Source organism: Physeter macrocephalus, chromosome 7, assembly GCF_002837175.3.
Source record: "Physeter macrocephalus isolate SW-GA chromosome 7, ASM283717v5, whole genome shotgun sequence".
Classification (NCBI taxonomy): Eukaryota; Metazoa; Chordata; class Mammalia; order Artiodactyla; family Physeteridae; genus Physeter; species Physeter macrocephalus.
Window position 1 is genome coordinate 19,144,899 of NC_041220.1, and position 20,364 is coordinate 19,165,262.

A 20,364-nucleotide genomic window follows, 5' to 3' on the forward strand; every position below is an offset into this window, starting at 1 on the left:
CAACAGCCATGGCTCAACAGCCATGGCTCACGGGCCCAGCCACTCCGCGGCATGTGGGATCCTCCCGGACCGGGGCACGAACCCGTGTCCCCTGCATCAGCAGGCGGACTCTCAACCACTGCGCCACCAGGGAAGCCCTCAGAGAAATCTTATGGTCTTATTACATCTACCTTCCCCAAATAATTTAGCTTTTAAGACTAGCAACATACTACAACTGAAACTTTTTCAAAACAACTGCTTAACTCTTTGCCAGACCTTTCACCAAAATTACTAAAAGCACAAAGGTAGATGAGAGTAAATTCCACGTTTGCAAATTTTTTTTCAATTTCACTACACTGTTTTCACTAGAAAAATATTTTAACTGGTAAATCATATGAATTGACAGGTCCAGAAATCAAATGAGAAGGGGGAGAAGAAGAATGACCATTCACTTTCTTTAGAAATCAACGCACAAAGTTCTGGACCAGTTACTGAAGTATGGCCAGTATAACTACTTGTTTAGCCCTCAAATTTAGACACCAAGGTGATATTTTCTTAAGATTCAATATTTTGGATATCAGTTAGCAAACAATGTAGTACAACAGAAACTAAAAACAAATGTCCACATATTTTCTTTTAGAGCTGTAGCAAAATATTAAGTTTATCAAATTAATCTTTCCACGTCACACAAGGAACACACGTTAAATGCCTATGGGAAAGACAGTGTCATGGTTAAGAACACACACTCTGGAACTTGGTTGCTTTAGTTTGAACTCCACCCCACCACTTATTAGCTCTGTGATCTTGGGCAAGTTAGTCACACAAAGTTACTTAATCTCTCAGTGCCTTGGTTTCCTCAACTGTGAAATAAGAATAATACCTACCTCATCGGTTTGCTGTTAAAAATTATATGAATTAATATATGTAAAGCACTTAGTAAGGTGCCTAACATACAGTGCTTTGTGTTAGCTATTATTAAGATATAAAGATCACCTACATTAAAAATCATTGTTACAGACTGTGTTTAAAAGATCATTTTTATTCAGTTGCTTAGAACTCTAAATCTATAGCCCTGGAAATTCAATGCTGGGTAGATCTGTCATAATTCCATAGAAACTTACTGAACACAGTGAGCCAAAACTACAGCTTCCTATTGTTTCTATGGAAGATGTATCAAAAGTTCCAACTGGGAAAAACAATCTTATTTTTCTGACCACATTCTCAGGTTCTAGAAGGGACTACTTAGTACTTAAGAGACAAAAGCCATCCTTTCTTTTTTCTCTAGACACGTATAGGAACTTTTAAAGAAACACTAGTGATTTTTACAGTAAGGAGTGGGAAGAGTATCTGTGGGTTATGGATCATAAGCTTTGTATTTCTTAATGATGTCAAAGAAATGATAAAGTCAGCTATGTAAATCTCCTAGCAAAGAGAGGAAAAGGTGAGTACAACTTTGCATGGATACACCTATATGCAGCACACCTATGGAATATTAACTTTATCTAGTTCTTTTTTAAAGTAAATATTTATTTATTTATTTTTGGCTGTGTTGGGTCTTCACTGCTGCAAGCGGGGCTACTCTTCATTGCGGTGCACTGGCTTCTCATTGAGGTGGCTTCTCTTGTTGCAGAGCACGGTCTCTAGGCACACGGCCTTCAGTAGTTGTGGCACGTGGGCTTCAGCAGGTGTGGCACGCGGGCTTCAGCAGGTGTGGCACGCGGGCTTCAGTAGTCACGGCACGTGAGCTTCAGTAGTTGTGGCTCGCAGGCTCTAGAGTGCAGGCTCAGTAGTTGTGGCGCACGGGCTTAGCTGCTCTGTGGCATGTGGAATCTTCCCAGACCAGGGCTCGAACCCATGTCCCCTGCATTGGCAGGCGGATTCCTAACCACTGTGCCACCAGGGAAGTCCCCTACCTAGTTTTTCATAACTGACAAATCTTCATCCCTGAATAGTGCATTTGAAAATCAAAGTCACTATATCTTATTCCCATTTTTCAGCTAGACTTAGAAATTTCAGTCTTCAAGGTCACAGAGATGTTAAAATTAGACTATAATTCAGGCTCGTTTCCACTTCTCAAAAAATTCTCTATGACAAAAATGGAGCAACTCAGAGGTACCAGAAGAGCAAGGAAATTTCTAATAGTAGCAGAGAAGGAAAAGAAGAAATTACCATTGCTAGAACAACTACTTCACAGGTTCCTTGTTACATCCAAGACTGCTGGTACTTCTCCTATATTCTTAACCTTATATAAATTAAATAGAATACTTTAAAAAAAATTTGGCATAGGGCTTCCCTGGTGGCGCAGTGGTTGAGAGTCCACCTGCCGATGCAGGGGACACGGGTTCGTGCCCCTGTCCGGGAAGATCCCACATGCCGTGGAGCGGCTAGGCCCTTGAGCCATGGCCGCTGAGCCTGCACATCCGGAGCCTGTGCTCCGCAACGGGAGAGGCCACAACAGTGAGAGGCCCGCGTACCGCAAAAAAAAAGTGGCATAGAATTTTCTGTCCAAATTGGATTAAGGTTACATAATTCATTAAACATTTTATTCTCTGCAACTTTGGTGTGTAAAACTATGTCTATTTCTAAACTGGACTTCTCTAAGTCAAAGAATTAGGCATAATTTTAATTCAGAGTAAAAAACAAAGTGAAATCTAAAATATAAACACCAGAACTAAATTTGTTTGGTTTATGAATGAACTTTGATATACTGGGTTCTTTCTTAAAGCAAAAATATGCATATTAATTTGCAAGGTCTGCTTGTTAATCAGTAGTCTTTGGTTAGCAAAAAAACATGGCATTATATAACAACATATTTGTCAACACGTATTTAAGATTTATTTACTTTTAATAAACTCTTTGCAATACAAAACATGTTTCTAAAGGATAAAAAAGGAAACATTAGATCAGCTGACCGTCCAAGTTGATTCCATTTATGAAATTAATGTAACAGTTTAAAAAATTCAAGAGCTACAATGTAAAAACAAGTAAAATTATATACCTTCAGTTTAACTAAAGAAACCAAAATCTCTTACCTTTAAAAGAACATGTCAAAAAAAACCCAATAATGAAGAATGCACAATGAAGATAAAAGCTGCCAAAAACCAAGACCCACTGGAGGCAAGATGGCCTGCCACCTTCGCCAACTAACATTAAGTCTAACTTTGATCTACCCACAAAGTCTAATTTTGACCTAACCACAATTCAAATGCCAACAGAATAATAGGAGAGTATTGTTTATCCCAATGATCAAAACGTTCCCATATTACCTGTAAAATGCTTCCTTTAATATACCTATCAAGCTTGTCAACAAGTTTAATATCTGTAAGCCACTTCTTTTATGTGTCTGTGTGTGTTCTGTTGTGGGGTTTTTTGGTTTTTTTGGTTTTTTTGGAAGTATAGTTGATTTACAATGTTGTGTTAGTTTCAGGTGTATTAGCAAAGTAATTCAGTTTTATACATATATACACACACACACACACGTGTATATATGTATATTCTTTTTCAGATTCTCTTCCATTATAGGTTATTACAAGATACTTAATATAGTTCCCTGTGCTCTATAGTAGGTCCCTGTTGTTTATCTATTTTATACAGTGTGTATCTGTTAATCCCAAACTAATTTATCCCTTCCTCCTCCCTTTCCCCTTTGGTAACCATAAATTTGTTTTCTATGTCTGTGAATCTATTCCTGTTTTGTAAATAAGTTCATTTGTATCATTTTTTTAGATTCCATGTAAGCCACTTCTTAATCTAAATGATCTCATACACACACACTTGAGAAGCACACAATATCAAACTGAAAACGACTGATATTTTACTTAATTTCCATAGATAAAAATTCCCTGAATGCCTACCAAGGTGGGACAAGCAGAAAAAACCCATGACTCTAGGTGCTTCTGATTATGCCCAGCAAAAAATAACGGAACTCACAAGCTAGCTGAAATAGCAATGAACAAATATGCTTTTTGTAGGCTTTTACAGGGATACCTCAATTGCAGCAAATAATAATCAGCTGCTTAAAAAAGAAAAAAAACCACTATTTAAAATTGTCAAAAAGAATTCTAAATGACTAACCTGTGGACAAAGGTGCATTAAAAGTACTTTAAAGTTGCATTTTTCACTAAAAATAAACACTTAAAATTATTTTACATGCATCCTCAATCTATTATAGTTTCAATCTGGCTTTTGACTTTCACACACTAAGTTTTTAGGTTCCCTACTCCCCAAATTTAAATGCAGTATTGAAATCTCCCTGGGGTCAGCACTAGAAGGAATGCTATACTGCATCATTGACCAGATCACTGGAAATTAAGCTCCTAAAATTTACACTGAACAAGGTATAAAATCACATTTTGTATAACTCTGTATCCTAAAGAACACTTGGTACAAGGTCCTAAACATATCAGGAGCTATAAATATTTACTGACTCAAAACAGTCCTTCAACACTTTGTAGTTTTGTTCCCTGTTGTTGAAACAAAACAGCATAGCCTGCAAAACCCAAAGGCCCTAAATGTTACTGAAACTTCACAGACTACCTTATTGTTTTATTGTTTAGAGGTTTTAGCCTTGCCCTTATTACCAGCTGTAATGCTTTTTTCTTTTTTTTGCCGTACGCTGGCCTCTCACTGTTGTGGCCTCTCCCATTGCGGAGCACAGGCTCAGCGGACATGGCTCACGGGCCCAGCCGCTCCGCGGCATGTGGGATCTTCCCGGACCGGGGAACGAACCCGTGTCCCCTGCATCGGCAGGCGTACTCTCAATCACCGCGCCACCAGGGAAGCCCCTGCTGTAATGCTTTTACTGACGCTGGTACGGTCGGTAGGAGAGTTGATCCAGTCAGAAATAATATCAGAGCCCATTAAAGGGTTTTATGTTAAAGTTTTACATATTTATCTTTTATCTATTTAACATTAATGTTCTAAAAATCATTTAACTGTATCAGCAACTTAAGAAAGTTCTGTAGTCAATCTAATTTCCAGGAATATAAATAAACACTGGTACCAATAAAAGAATAAGTAACCAAGCAGAAAATCTGCCTTAAATTCTGGCAACAAGGTAAGGATAGTTTACGTCAATGTAATGAAAAATAAGCATTTCTGTATTCTGTAGACCTTTTCATAACTAATTTTTTAATAGTTATAAAAGTCTTTAAAAAGTCAAAACAAATTGGGAAGCCATTATCAAAATCTCAAACTACCATTAAAGATATATGAAAATATGTGGCAACCAAGGTCCAGAACTGGTTCCAGAGTATCAAAGGTTTTCTGGTTAATGTATTATGCCTCTAAAATATCACTTAGATGTGACATTCCTGGAACGGCAACACAGGCCTAGAAGTTTCAGTGAGCCACTGCCGGCAAACCCAAACTATGACAAAGATACTCCCTCCTTTGGACGGTTAACAATCAACTTGATGTTCTGGGATCAGCTTGCTTGAAAGAAGTTTAAGATGGTGCCCAAACTGGGAGGGAAACCAGTAGAACGGATAAAGAGAAAATCAAATGGAAAAGTAACTTTAAAAGTTAAGTTCCTATTTCCAATAAACTGTGCCTGAGGAACCTTCCAGACGATAAAGACAGACTCGGAAGAACAGACGGATCTACACCCACTCGCATTCTCTGAGGCGTGCGCACTGCGCGGAAAGGATGAATGAATGGGAGACGGGCGCGTGTGAAATGCAGCAGGTCCAGCCTGCAACCAGACCGGCAGCAGCTATCCGTAGGCCTCGCTCCTCCCCCTTCCCTCCTCCATGACAGCCCAGGCTCCAGCATGGAGGGGCGAGGACAATGTGATGCCCCTGCTAACCACCACCACCACCCTTCATCCTACTCGCAGAACTTTACCGCGTGACACGGGGTTCTCCTCCCCACTCCAAACCTTTCTCGCCTCCCCTGCAGGCCACCCCGGCAACTCTCGGACGCGCCGGCGTAACATGCGCTGGCCGCTCTCAGCTCCCCTAGGCGAGGTCGAAGCTTCTCCGCGCACGCCGCGGCACCACTCCCGCCCAACTCACCCTAGGGTAACGCGCGCCCACCGGCTCCCTGGCCCACCAGTCTAAGGAGTACCGGCGCGCGACCCGCACCCGAGCCCCTGGGCTAGAGCGAGGGAGAGAAACACGGAAAGTCTGTCCCGGGGCTCCCTCCATCTCATTCCAGGCCGGCTCGCCGCCCACACTCCCTGCGGATCCGGGCGCCAGCTCGGAGACGGCCCAGCGCCCTCCTATCCCGAAGACACAATTCCCACACACCTAGCTCAGGGTCCAGGTCACCCTCCACCTTCGAACCCCCTCGCGACTCCGCCTGAGGCGCCGCCCCTCCCCCACACCTCTCCGCAAGCTCTCAGGCCCCCCACCAGAACGTGGGCTCCACACGCCGTCGCGGCCAACCTCCGGGGCGCCCCCAGTTGTCCGCGGGGAGGTCAGACCCACGAAGAGGGGGAGGGGGCGGCAAGCGGTAGCGTGCGCGCCGGGAACGCCGTCCCGCGGGGTCCCCGAGTCCGAAGGGAGACGGAGCGTGCGGGCCGGTGGGGGTGGGGGCCAAAAGCAATACTCACCGGTTCCACAGTCGCCATCTTAGATCGATCTGATCGCACAACCGCTCCTGAAGGGGGGCGGGGGTGAGAGGAAAAAAATGAGATTCAAACCGGATTGGCCGGCTACTGCTCACGTGACGGACGTGTCCGTTTGGGCCTGGCGGCGCCTGCGCAAGACTGCGGCGGCGTGTTTAACGAGACTTCTGGGAAGTGTAGTCTCTCTCCTTCTGTCTTTCTCTCGCTCTCGATTTCGTTTTTTTTTTCTTTTAGGCAAAGAAGTTTAAAAAAAAAAAAAAAGGACTGGTCACGTGGTCGATGGGTACTGTGCGCGGTTCTCGGCGCGGCGGCCACGCGCGTGTAGGAGGGTGGTTTTCAGTCGTCTGCTCTTCCGCCAGGATAGCTGCTTTCGCACTTACTGCCAGGCATGCCTACTGTACCCTTTGTCGCCCTGTCCTCCCATCTTCCCCGAAAGGTTGGGAACCGAAGGCTCAGCACGCACAATAAGGCTTCATTTGCTTAGTTGAGGTCCTAGGACAAGTTGCCTGTGTGTTTATTTAATTTTCTTTTGACTGCACACCATCTTCTCTTAGTTTCAAAAAGAGGTGGCGATGGAGAATCATCGTTTAAGCAGTCAACCCTCCCCGGTCCCCCGGCTCCGCTAACTCTGGTGGTCACTCATGGCCATCACTGCCAAAAGGGGTGGCGGAGCCGCCCACAGTAGCCACTTGCCACAGGTTGGGGGAGGGGGAGTGCACCCGACGGCGTTTCCTGTTCCAACTCCTGAGTTTAAGACCTCAGGGCTAAGGCTTGCGTGGAAGTAAGAATCATTTGCAAGTTGGGCCCTCTCGCTTCCCCTGTTCTGCTTTAACGTGATAGGAAATAGCCGAAGTCCGGGCGCCAGCCAGGGAAGCCACTCCGGCCCCTGCTGACTAAGCCCTGGATTGACCGTCAGGAGTCGTTAGGCCGGGTCAACTATGACTCTTGACGTTGACTCATTCTCCTTAGGCGAGTGACTTAATCATTCAGTGCCCTAGCTTTTTCATTTATGAACCACAGATGATAATACACTTCCCTCACAAGGGTGTGCTATGCTAATGATTGTAACCAGCTTTGAAAATGAATCGGACTCCCTAAATGCTTCATAATAGTCAACCTCGTGCCTTCCTAAGGATCAGCGGCTTCCCCTAATGTTTTCTTTTTTAAACAATGTTTAAATTTTTTCTTTTGTGCACTTTGTTACATTATCATGTACACCAATGCAATTTTAAAGTTTCAAAACAATTTTTTTTTTAACTGTAGCTACCCTCCATGGAGACTTTAATGTTCAGGAAAATAGTGTTATATTCACAATAATCACTGGTAATTAAAAATTTATCCCTACAGTGGCATCCTATATTTCCTTTCCCTGTAAGATGCTGTGCTGTCATTTTTCAAGACAGTGTTATTCTGCACGGTTATTAATACAAAAAACAGAGGTAAAGAAATCTACTAGAGCGCTACTGTAAGGTTGTTTTTTGTTTTTTTTTTGTGGTACGCGGGCCTCTCACTGTTGTGGCCTCTCCCGTTGCGGGGCACAGGCTCCGGACGCGCAGGCTCAGCGGCCGTGGCTCACGGGCCCAGCCGCTCCGCGGCATGTGGGATCTTCCCGGACCGGGCACGAACCCGTGTCCCCTGCATCGGCAGGCGGACTCTCAACCACTGCGCCACCGGGGAAGCCCTACTGTAAGGTTTTAATGAGGAAGACATATGATTACTATTTTCCATGCTTCTTACGAATGTTAACACCAGAAAAATCAGTATAAGCAGGTTGCCTGTGCCTGCCCGCTTACGGTGTTGCTGATGTCCAGAGCTGTGTCATACCTATTGCTGACTACATAGTGGTCGCTTGGGTTGGCTAACGCATAATTGAGGCTGTAATAACTCAAAACCATTGCCTGATCATATGCTTTGGTTTACCTGGATGTCAGACACGATTAATAAAAGCTTTTGACCAGTCAACTTAGCTCTAGTAGGTTTAAAGTAGAAAGAATTCTGAAAACATAAAAGAAATGGATAAATGGATTTCTATTTACAGACTATTACTCTTAGTTAACCTATCCAAAGTAATTATAGTCGATCTCAGTGATACTTTTTGCTGTTTAAAAGTAGTATCCTGTTATCTTTGAAGAGATAGTATATATGTATTATTTTCCCAATGCTGCTAGATAATAGAACAAAAGAGATTTAAAATTTAAAGAGATTTCGGTGGGACTGAAAACCAGTGATGTTCTTAAAACTTCCTTTTAATAATAGCTTCCATTTTTTAAACTTTTCTCTTGATCAAAACACACCTCACTTTTGTCAATCATCCTAGTACTTCTACTCTACATGTATAGTAGAGGTATATATATACACTCCTCTTCTTTGGAACTTAATTTCTCTCCATTTTCTATGAACTTTGTTGCATGTGTTTTATGACACATTCATGTGTCGTTTCCTAATATTACCATTAGACTCTACCATGTCAAAAACTTGGTGATTAGGTTTTCATCTATGTGTGTATATGGTTGTTTTCCTTTTGCCAATCTGAAATATTTTATTTATTAATCTATTAATGCACAAAAAAGTACATTTGTTACATTACTACCATATTTGTGCTTGTACTTAAAGGAAAGAGTAATAAAAAAGATATTTGAAATGGGGTATGGTATTGAAACACTATTCTACTTGTTGGAGTTATCTAGTTAATACATAATTAATGGCCCAGCATAGTATCATGGTAACTATTATTTAAAATCCTGGAAAATAAATAAATAAATGCCTGGAATGACTGGTTATCATTTAGCATCTGTAAATAGTCATGATCTTTTCTCTATATAATATAATCCTGAAGCTGGTATATTACTAGTCTTTATAGATCTAACTCATGGTAAAGAGACTTTAAATAATAGAACACATCATAATAAAAACAGCACATCATTTTTATCATGTATTTTGTCATTGGAATTTTATTTAGGTTTTCTAGATAATCAAAGTCATTGTTTTGCTGGGCATTGTTCAACTATGGTTCAAACTGATCACATCTGCTATGATTAATCCCTCAAAAATATTACTGCTACACTGTCTAGGATTTTAAAAAAAAACAGGCCTTGGAATTTTAGACATTCTGTTTAAATTAGTTGCCTTTCTTAGACTTGGAATAGTACTAAGCAATCATTTTTTCTTAAAATGAATAGGTTTTGAGACTGAAGATATGAAATCGCATAATAAAGTAAATGATCCTTAATATTTAAATTTTGAGTATTAACTTTAGATATAATCTAAACCAACCTCTAGTTAACACTAACTTTTTGTAAAACCTTTTTCACTCTCTTTTTAAACTTGGTTATACTTTATACTCTATTTTTTAAATTGTTATTGTCACTTTCTACAGTGATGTTACTTTAGGAAAGACCTAAAATGATGGCTTCAAACAGGATAAACAATCCTTTAAATTACAATTATATAGTTTAGTATTTGAGAGCATGAGCTCCAATGTCAAATTTTCTTGGTTCATAATCCCAATTCTCCCCTATACTGTGACCACATGCAGATTATTTAGTCTCTGTGCTTCATTTTGTCATGAGTTAGATAGGCACAATAACAGTACTTATCTTGCATGGTTAGTGTGAGAAATGAGTTAATCCATGTAACTTACTTAGAATAGTTCTTAGAATATAGTAAGCACTCAATGTTAACTATAATTACCATGATTAATATTATATTAATATTAATATATTAACATAAATTTTTTATTTCTACTTTTTGTATAGTGTAATATGCTTAAGAATTCTTCTATGCAGAGAACCAACCCCCGCCCATTATCTTTAAGGATATTCCAAGCTTTCAGAGACAACTACTGATTTCTTATAACATACCACATATTTTTCACATCAATTAATTCATTTGACCTTTATAACAAATATGTGAATTAAACATTATCACCCCCATCTTATAGATAAAGAAACAGACTCAGTAAAGTAGGGGACACAGGCCAAGTCCACACAGCCAGTGGGTGAGCTGGAATTCAAACCCAATTCTCCTGACTCCAAGATTCTTTCTTCCATACCAGAGCTGCTTTTCTCTGATAGGGTCTTCCAAAATGCCTGTATCTCTTTGAAGGACTTCTAATACTAAGTTCATTTACAAAACTGACAATTCAAGAAGTACTAAGTTAGTAATGGGAAATGTGTAATATTTGAAGGATATTTAAAGGATATGGGAAGCCCAGGCACTTCCTTTCTGGACTGTTAAATCTGTTTGGCATCCTAAGTCATAGATATATAAATAGTTCACTACCCGTATAAAGAAGTGTGACTAAGAACAGAAAGGGTGCAGCTAACAAGCCAAAACAAGCACTCATTCACCTAACGATTGAGACAGTCACTTCATTTCTTCCCTTGTTTCATTCAGATCTCTGTTCCAATGCCATCTCCTGAGGGAAGGCTTCCTTGACCACCCTATCTAAATTATCATGCTCATTACTCTTTATCTCCTTGCCCTGCTTTATTTTTCTTCAGGCCACTTTATAACTCTAACTCTAAGCCCAGTATTATATTAAATATTATTTAATTAATCATTGGTTGCCTCCACTAGCAAAATGTTAGGTCCCTGATGATTTGTAGGTAGAATGCCAACAAATATTTGGGAAAAACCAAAATTTTTAAAACTTCACAGAATTCTAGCCTTAGGACTAACAATGTAATAGGAAAATTACTATATACCAGGTATCATGTTAAGCAGTTTATGTGCATTGATAATACCTCATTTTATCTTCAAAACAACATTCTGAGATAGGTAAGGAAACTGAGGTCAAATAACTTTCCCAAGAACACAGTTCTGTCTTCAGGGCTCTTAACACTATATAATATTGACTAGATTGTAATTGGACTGCCTAATAAGAAAGATAATTGTCTGAAATACTGAGAAATAATCTGCAAAGAGTATGTGAAAAATTCATGTAAGGAGTATGCTGGGTCAACAATAAGATACTATAAATAAATGTAATTTACCTTTTAAAATTGAAATTAGAAAAAAATTTAAATGTAGTGGGATGAGATCAGTAGCTTTTAGAAATAACCCACAAGATTGTAAATACCCAAAATTCAGAGATTTGGGTAGAACTTCAGGGAAGCATGACTGGATTTTCATTGCTACATACATGAGTAAGTGCTTACATAGAACTTGTCTAAAGAAATATGTTAATGGGTGGGAGCTGGTCTGCTTACCATCTATAAAAGAGGAATCCAGAATGACAATATTTGCCATCTAGTTTTGTTCTGGGGACAGAGTGCCCTGGTGCAAAAATATGGATCTCTGGTCCATTTGGCCCTCATTGGGAGCGGTTTCTTGAGGACACCACAACTAATTCTCCTTGTTTGCTTCCAGGTTTACCAAGTAACCACGTGATGAAAGTATCTTCTGGTATTGATTTGTATATGTGTAGGGCTGGTATGGATACATGAAGGTCTAGACTAGTTATATTGCTCAGAGTCCATCTTAACTGGCACTAAATTTTTTAGTTTGTTTTACTTACGTTCTATGAGCTTGGCTAAAAGAAAACTACCCCTGTGGACTGGATGTTCTCTGTTTCCTCAGATTGTGATGATTCTCTGAGGAAACACCAATCTACAGGAATGGTCTGGATGGCTACCTTCCCCAGGACTTGCCATGTGCCTTTCTACTCCTACCGCATCTTTGGAGACCTGTGAATTAGAAATTTTTGATTCACCTACCTCTAAACTCTTATTTTAAGTTCAGAGTTTGAGAGATACCAATCCTCATTCAGGACATTGCTTAGAAACATGGGACGTACTAAAAATTCTCAGATATCACCTTATGTGTTTCAAGTAGCTAATGGAAAACCGTGATTATTGTTTTGTTAAAAATAAATAATAAAATAATGGTAATAATACTCGCAAGAGAGCCATTTATATCTTTTGAAAAAAATGACAAATCACTATTAAAGACTTACTATTTGGGGAGAGCTTTTGTCAGGTCTGTGGATGCATTTAGTACAAACTGACCAACAGCATTCACAGCTCTGAAATGGAAAGTTAGGAAACGGGTCCATATTTTATCATATCAGTGCCTGAGATTATCAGGTTTTAAGAAGGGGAAAAGGGTTTGATCTAGATATGCATATTAGCAGACTGGACGTACTTAGCTTATAAAAAGTGACTTCTGGAAAATGAAAAAAAATTACTATGCTGGGCAGATTTATGAAACAAACTGTTAGTTTAATTGCCAGGCAATTTATGGAAACAGAACCTTAAAAAAAAAATCTGACCTTGCTTAAAAGTTTTTCCATATAGGCTTATATGCTTTTCCCCCCTGAAAGGTAAGAGAATAGGTTCACATGAGAGTTAAATACCTATTTTATTTTACAGTAAAATAAGATGGCAAGATAAGTAAACACAATCTTATCCCTTTATTAGAGCTTAATTTTTACATTCTGAAAGCGATTTTGGCAATATATAGGAAAATGTCAGCAGTCATTGTTGAAATTTAAAAACTAAAGGGAAATTATTGTTTTGTTAGTTACAAAAAGGATTAGCTAAATGTAATTAATACTTGAAGAGCAGAGCGATACTTGACTGAAAATATTTAAGTGAAAATATTTAAATATTTTAACTTATTAACTTTTGTTTATTTTTTTGTCTTAAAAAGGAATGTTGGGCTTCCCTGGTGGTGCAGTGGTTGAGAATCCGCCTGCCAATTCAGGGGACACGGGTTCGAGCCCTGGTCCGGGCAGATCCCACATGCTGAGGAGCAACAAAGCCTGTGCGCCACAACTACTGAGCCTCTCTAGAGCCTGCGAGCCACAACTGCAGAAGCCTGTGCGCCTAGAGCCCGTGCTCCGCAACAAGAGAAGCCACCGCAATAAGAGGCCCTGCACCACAAGGAAGTAGACCCCGCTCACGGCAACTAGAGAAAGCCCGCGTGCAACAACGAAGACCCAACGCAGCCAAAAAAAAAAAAAAAAGGAATGTTACATTGCATGTCAACTGTACCACAATAAAACTTTTTTTTCAAAGAGCTGAAAAAAGGGAATGTTAAATATAGGAAATTCATGCTATTTTCTGAAACTGCCTAGGGGGTAAAAGTATTTAAAGTACTCATAAAGAAACTTGGAACTATGTTCTTATTTGGGGAGATTAAACCAGATATCTGACAGAAGATAATATTACTTAAAAGCCTTGTGTTCAGCTCCATCAAAAGAAAAAAAAAAAGAAATCACACCCACACCCAGAGAGGAATTTGTTATTTATTTGCTTTTTAACTTGGAGCTGGACTTTAGCAAAAGATTTCATGTTGGGGGATGGGACAACAGCTTAAATTGGTTTGGATCTATAAATTAAACTTTCGTTTTTCAAAATGTAAGGAGGGAATTCCCTGGCGTTCCAGTGGTTAGGACTCCACACTTTCACTGCCAGGGACCCGGGTTGGATCCCTGGTCGGGGAACTAAGATCCTGCAAGCCGCGTGGCAAAAAAAAAAAAGAAAAAAGAAAAAACAAACAAAACAAACGAAACATGTTTAAGGACCCTGGAATTTTGTTGTTATATGTTGCTACTATAATAGAATACCTGTAGAATTATATTTTCAGGAGCTGTATAAATTGGATACTGGCATATTCTTTTCTTTCTCAATGAAATTAAAAGAAGAGTTAATTATTAGGCTTTATATCCAAAAAAAAAAAAGAAAAAAGAAAAAACAAACAAACAAACGAAACATGTTTAAGGAACCCTGGAGTAGAATTGGAGTTTTAAAAATTATTTTATTATTCTTATTGTTTTTATACTGTTCTTCCCCTTGGTGATTTTTTTCTTTTCTTTTCTTTTTTTGTTTTTTTGCCCCTTGGTGATTTTTTAAATGCATTTAATCTTATATAATGGTTTCATTTTAAACACAATATAACAAACATCATTAAAGAAAATTTTTTTAAGAAGGCAAATCTTCCCTACTACCCTAATACATCAATATGCCAACATTTTATGCTCTTACAATTATAGATCACATACAGTTTTGAACTGTATTTTTCACATGATCTCTTATTGAGAATATTTTGGACATTGTAGACTGGATAATACTTTTTAAACATTTTATTTTGAAAAATTATCAAACTTACAGAATAGTTGTAATAGTAACTTCCACAAACCCTTCTAAACTAAACAATCGTTAACATGTTGCCTTGTCTCTCAATCTTTCATTATTTCTGAGCCATTTGAGAGCAAGTTGCAGACATAATGATCTCTAAATACTTCAACATGTTCCTCCTAAGTATGAAAATATTTTCTTACAGAGCCATAACACAATTAAATCAGGAAATGTAATATTCAACACTTTTATCTAAAATATAATCATCGAATCAATATTCAAATTTTTCCAATTGTTCAAATAATTAGTTTTATAAAATTTTTTTTTCCAATCTAGGATCATGCATTGCACTAGTTGTCATGTCTCTTCAGTTTAATCTGAAACAGTTCCTCAGCTTGTCTTTTGAGACACTGACACTCAAAAGTAAAGGACAGTTGTTTTGAAGAATATCCCTTACTTTGGTTTATCTGATTGTTTCCTATGACAGTTTAAAACTCGATGCTGTTAGGATTATTGTGGACTTGTTATGTTGATACAACACTTTTAAACTCGTACATTTTTGGCAGAAATTCTATGTAATATTGTGTCCTTCCTAGAGCATCATATCAACATTGGTAGCATTAGCGGCCTCAGAATATTTCACTAAGTAGATATATTACAATACCTAATTCTCCATGGCTACATATTCAGGTTATTTCCAGTTTTCTCCTATTATGAATAATGCTCTAATGCATACGTTCATGAGAAATTTATTTTCATATTTTAGATAATTACTTCAGGATAAATTTTCAGCAATGGAATTAAATGGTTTATAGAATACAACAAAACTTTCACTTTTTTTTTTTTTTTTTTGCGGTACGCGGGCCTCTCACTGTTGTGGCCTCTCCCGTTGCGGAGCACAGGCTCCGGACGCGCAGGCTCAGCGGCCACGGCTCACGGGCCCAGCCGCTCCGCGGCATGTGGGATCCTCCCGGACCGGGGCACGGACCCGTGTCCCCTGCATCGACAGGCGGACTCTCAACCACTGCGCTACCAGGGAAGCCCAAAACTTTCACTTTTTATACATATTGGAATTCATATGGCTCTCCAAAAATGTTGTATCAACCTAACAGGTTACAACAAGCATCAGCAGTTAGCCTTAAAGGAATTAAAAATTTTTTTATTATATTATATTATACGAATATATTGTTGGGGACTTCTCTGGTGGTCCAGTGGTTAAGACTCTGCACTTCCACTGCAGGGGGCACTAGGATCCCTGTGTGCTGCACGGCATGGCCAAAAAAAAAAAAAGAGAGATTCTAATATTGTAAAGGAAGAAAAATCCCATAAAACTAAAATATATATGTATAGTTGATGACTTTTGTCACTAGTTTCTGTATTTATTTATTTATTCATAGCCTTTACCTCTGTTCCCCTACTTTTATTTTGGAAATTTTTAAATCTACAAAATGTTGAAACAGTACACTAAACACCTGTAAACCTTCATCTAGATTCTCTAGTTGCTAATCTTTGAATCAGTAAGGATTGCTAAGAATATACATGATAATTGAAAAGTGTATAGCAGTCAATGGGACCTGTCCCTCAAAATTGTGAATAGGTAATAGGACATAAAGCCTTTAGGTGCAAAATAGATGGGTAGCCAACAAGGGTACTATTCAACTTACACCATCAAAAAATCGATGCTGGATGATAAGGAAGCTGAAGGCAGTTGTGCCAATAAAACATCACAATCTTTTGCCCAATTCCTGGATCTGAGTCAGTTTTCAGACTCAAAATCCATAAGCTGAAGGATTTGGGTGCCCAGGAGAGAGGAACTATGGCCAGTAATGGGGAAATAATTTTCCCAATTCTTTTCCAAATTAATCTCTGGTCATTTCTTTGGGTGATTGTATACTTTGGAAAAGGGCTACAACACTGGAGACCTAGGCAGGACATATGTGCACCAGAGGGTGGAAGATAAGCCCTACTAAGATTCAGGAGCCTGCCACAAAAATACAGTTTTGGGGGGGGTCCAATAGTCAAGAGCATGTCAGGATATCCCATCCAAACTAAAGGACCAACTGTTGCCTCTAACATACCCCACAGTGAAAAAGGAGGCCCAACACCAAATATGCCGTTTTAGGTTATAAAGGCAGCATATTCTACATCTGGGATCAAGTGATAAGAAAGGCTGCTAGCTTTAAGTAGGGCCCAGAGGAGAAAGGGCTTTGAAGTAGTATCAGATTGTGGTGCAATCTGACCCTTGGGCTGTATTATCTGTAAGATCTATGATGTTAGAGGTATCAATGGTGGTAAAAAATGCTACGTGGAATTTTTGTCAAACCCCAGTGGGATAATCACAATGCAGGTCTCTGGGGTTCTAGAGCAAGGCCATGACATTCGTAGCAGAGAAATTTACTCTTGAAAAACAATTTTTGGCATGCTATAAGACCCCAGTAGAAGAAAAGTATGTGACCATTGGACACCAAGTCACCATATGGTGGTAACTACACAGATGAGGTGGGTTCTCTCAGACCTATTTCACCAAGTCACAAGGTTAGGCAGCCTAGCAATGATTTGTTATGAGATGAAAGTGGTACATCTGGGATTCAGCATAAGCAGGACCGGTGGGCTCAAGCAGGGGGCATCAGCACCTCTCCTTCAATGTGCACTATGGCTATATGGGAAATTTCTCAGGAACAGCTGATGGAAGAGAAAAGTTCAAGCTTGAATCATGGCTGGGTTACCTCAATACGTGGATGCAAGCTAAAAAGAGAATAGTCACTAGAGCTCCATACGGGTGTGGCCTTAAAAAAAAGCTGGTGAGTGGACTTCCCTGGTGGCACAGTGCTTAAGAATCCGCCTGCCAATGCAGGGGACAGAAGAAAAGTATGTGACCATTGGACACCAAGTCACCATATGGTGGTAACTACACAGATGAGGTGGGTTCTCTCAGACCTATTTCACCAAGTCACAAGGTTAGGCAGCCTAGCAATGATTTGTTATGAGATGAAAGTGGTACATCTGGGATTCAGCATAAGCAGGACCGGTGGGCTCAAGCAGGGGGCATCAGCACCTCTCCTTCAATGTGCACTATGGCTATATGGGAAATTTCTCAGGAACAGCTGATGGAAGAGAAAAGTTCAAGCTTGAATCATGGCTGGGTTACCTCAATACGTGGATGCAAGCTAAAAAGAGAATAGTCACTAGAGCTCCATACGGGTGTGGCCTTAAAAAAAAGCTGGTGAGTGGACTTCCCTGGTGGCACAGTGCTTAAGAATCCGCCTGCCAATGCAGGGTACATGGGTTCGATCCCTGGTCCGGGAAGATCCCACATGCCGCTGGGCAACTAAGCCCGTGTGCCACAACTAATGAACCTGCGCTCTAGAGCCTTTGAGTCACAACTACTGAGCCCACGTGCTGCAAGTACTGAAGCCCGCGCACTTAGAGCCCATGCTCCGCAACAAGAGAAGCCACCACAATGAGAAGCCCGCGCACCACAACGAAGAGTAGCCCCCGCTCGCCGCAACTAGAGATAGCCCACGCAGCAACGAAGACACAGCACAGCCAAAAAAAAAAAAAAAAAGCTGGTGAGTGAATTTCCTCCCAAAGGGTACACTGTGCCCTGGGTCCTCCACTTTATGTGGAAAGATAAGTGGCCCAGGGTTAGAACATGTATAAACTCATGCCACTGATGAATGGCTTGGCCATCTGAACAGGGACCTGAAGGAAGATTACAAAATTAGACTCAAGTAGGTCTGGAGTAGAGTGGATAAACAGATGAGAGGGAACACAAAATATTAGGATCTTTGTATCCCACGTTAATGTGCACCAGACAGCACTGATCTTGAAAGAAACACAAACAACCAAGAAAACAAAATGACTTGGCCACTTGATGGTACCCAGCCTCTGTTATCAGCCACTTCAGTGCTTGACCAGTGGGTGCATGAATAGAATATCCATGGTGACTGCACATGGGCCCCAAAAGATGAATTTCACTTACCAAGGCTGATAGAGCTACTGTCATTGGCAACTTAGGAGACAAAGAGAGGAATCATCACTCTGTCAGAAATAATTGACCCTCATATCCAGCCTTCTGGGAGGATATGCTTGGTGCCCAGAAGATCCACTTGGGTACCTCTTGATACTTCTTGCCCAATTTTGATGGCAAATGGACAAGTATATAAATTATTAGGTACCAAAGAAGGACATGGTACCCTGCAAATCAGACCTGTAGGTTAAGGACCTGGGCCAAACCATGGGGCAAGCTACCAAGACCAGCAAAGCTGTTCTCTGAGGGTGATAAGAATCTTGAGTGTATAGTAGAGGGGGGACAAGATGAACTCAGCCACAGCCCTGTAATTCTTTTTTTAAAAAAATATTTATTTATTTATTTATTTTGGTTGCGCCAGGTCTTAGTTGCAGCACGCGGGTTCTTCATTGCTGCATGCGGGATCTTCATTGCAGCATGTGGGCTCTTAGTTGAGGCATGAAGGCTCTAGCTCCCTGACCAGAGATCAAACCTGGGGCCCCTGCATTGGGAGTGCAGAGTCTTAACCACTGGACCACCAAGGAAGTCCCAGGGCTGTAATTCTTTTCACTCATCTTCCACTTCTAAATTTCCCCTGGAAAACAGGTGTCCTGGATCTGGGAGGAGGTGTTCCGGAATGTATGTGAAGAAGTGCATCTGGGATTCCCTGGTGGCGCAGTGGTTAAGAATCCGCCTGCCAATGCAGGGGACACGGGTTCGAGCCCTGGTCCGGGAAGATCCCACATGCTGAGGAGCAACAAAGCCTGTGCGCCACAACTACTGAGCCTGCGCTCTAGAACCCGCGAGCCACAACTACTGAAGCCCGCACGCCTAGAGCCCGTGCTCTGCAACAAGAGAAGCCACCGCAATGAGAAGCCCGCGCACTGAAACGAAGTGTAGCCCCCAGTCGCTGCAACTAGAGAAAGCCCGCACGCAGCAGCAAAGACCCAGCTCAGACAAAAATAAATAAATAAATTTATTTTTTTTTTAAAAGTGGATCTAAGCAGCACAAGGGGTAAACTGCTGTTAACACAATGGTGAGCCACCGAGGTTCTTTTTTTTTAAATTTTTTAATTTAATTTATTTATTTTTTGGCTGTGTTGGGTCTTCGTTACTGCACTCAGGCTTTCTCTAGTTGGAGCGAGCGGGGGCTACTCTTCGTTGCGGTGCGCGGGCTTCTCATTGCAGTGGCTTCTCTTGTGGAGCACGGGCTCTAGGTGCGCAGGCTTCAGTAGTTGTGGCTCGCGGGCCCTAGAGCTCAGGCTCAGTAGCTGTGGCGCACGGGCTTAGTTGCTCTGCGGCATGTGGGATCTTCCTGGACCAGGATTCGAACCCGTGTCCCCTGCATTGACAGGTGGATTCTTAACCACTGCACCACCAGGGAAGGCCCCAAGGTTCATCTTTAATGAACGGCTTGTTGCTGCAAGCTCTGTGTCAGAGTCTGCTTCCCAGGGAACCCAACCAGTAACAATAAATATACATAGATGACAGTTTAAAATTTTGAATAATTATATTTTGATACATAGGTAGAGAAGAACACCTATATTTAGTATATTTTTTAAAAATTTAAAAGAAGGGGCTTCCCTGGTGGCGCAGTGGTTGAGAATCCGCCTGCCGATGCAGGGGACATGGGTTCGTGCCCCGGTCTGGGAAGATCCCACATGCCGCGGAGTGGCTGGGCCCGTGAGCCATGGCCGCTGAGCCTGCGCGTCCGGAGCCTGTGCTCC

General features: G+C 40.8%; 1 protein-coding gene across 1 annotated transcript in view; it reads right to left on the minus strand.

Moving 5' to 3' along the window:
- Positions 1–20,364, minus strand: part of EIF4E (eukaryotic translation initiation factor 4E) — a 129,451-nt gene that overhangs the window by 43,753 nt on the left and 65,334 nt on the right. The window contains exon 2 of the mRNA XM_024126591.2: positions 6,533–6,579. Coding sequence (XP_023982359.1) covers positions 6,533–6,579 — 47 coding nt within the window. The remainder of the gene's footprint in view (positions 1–6,532; positions 6,580–20,364) is intronic.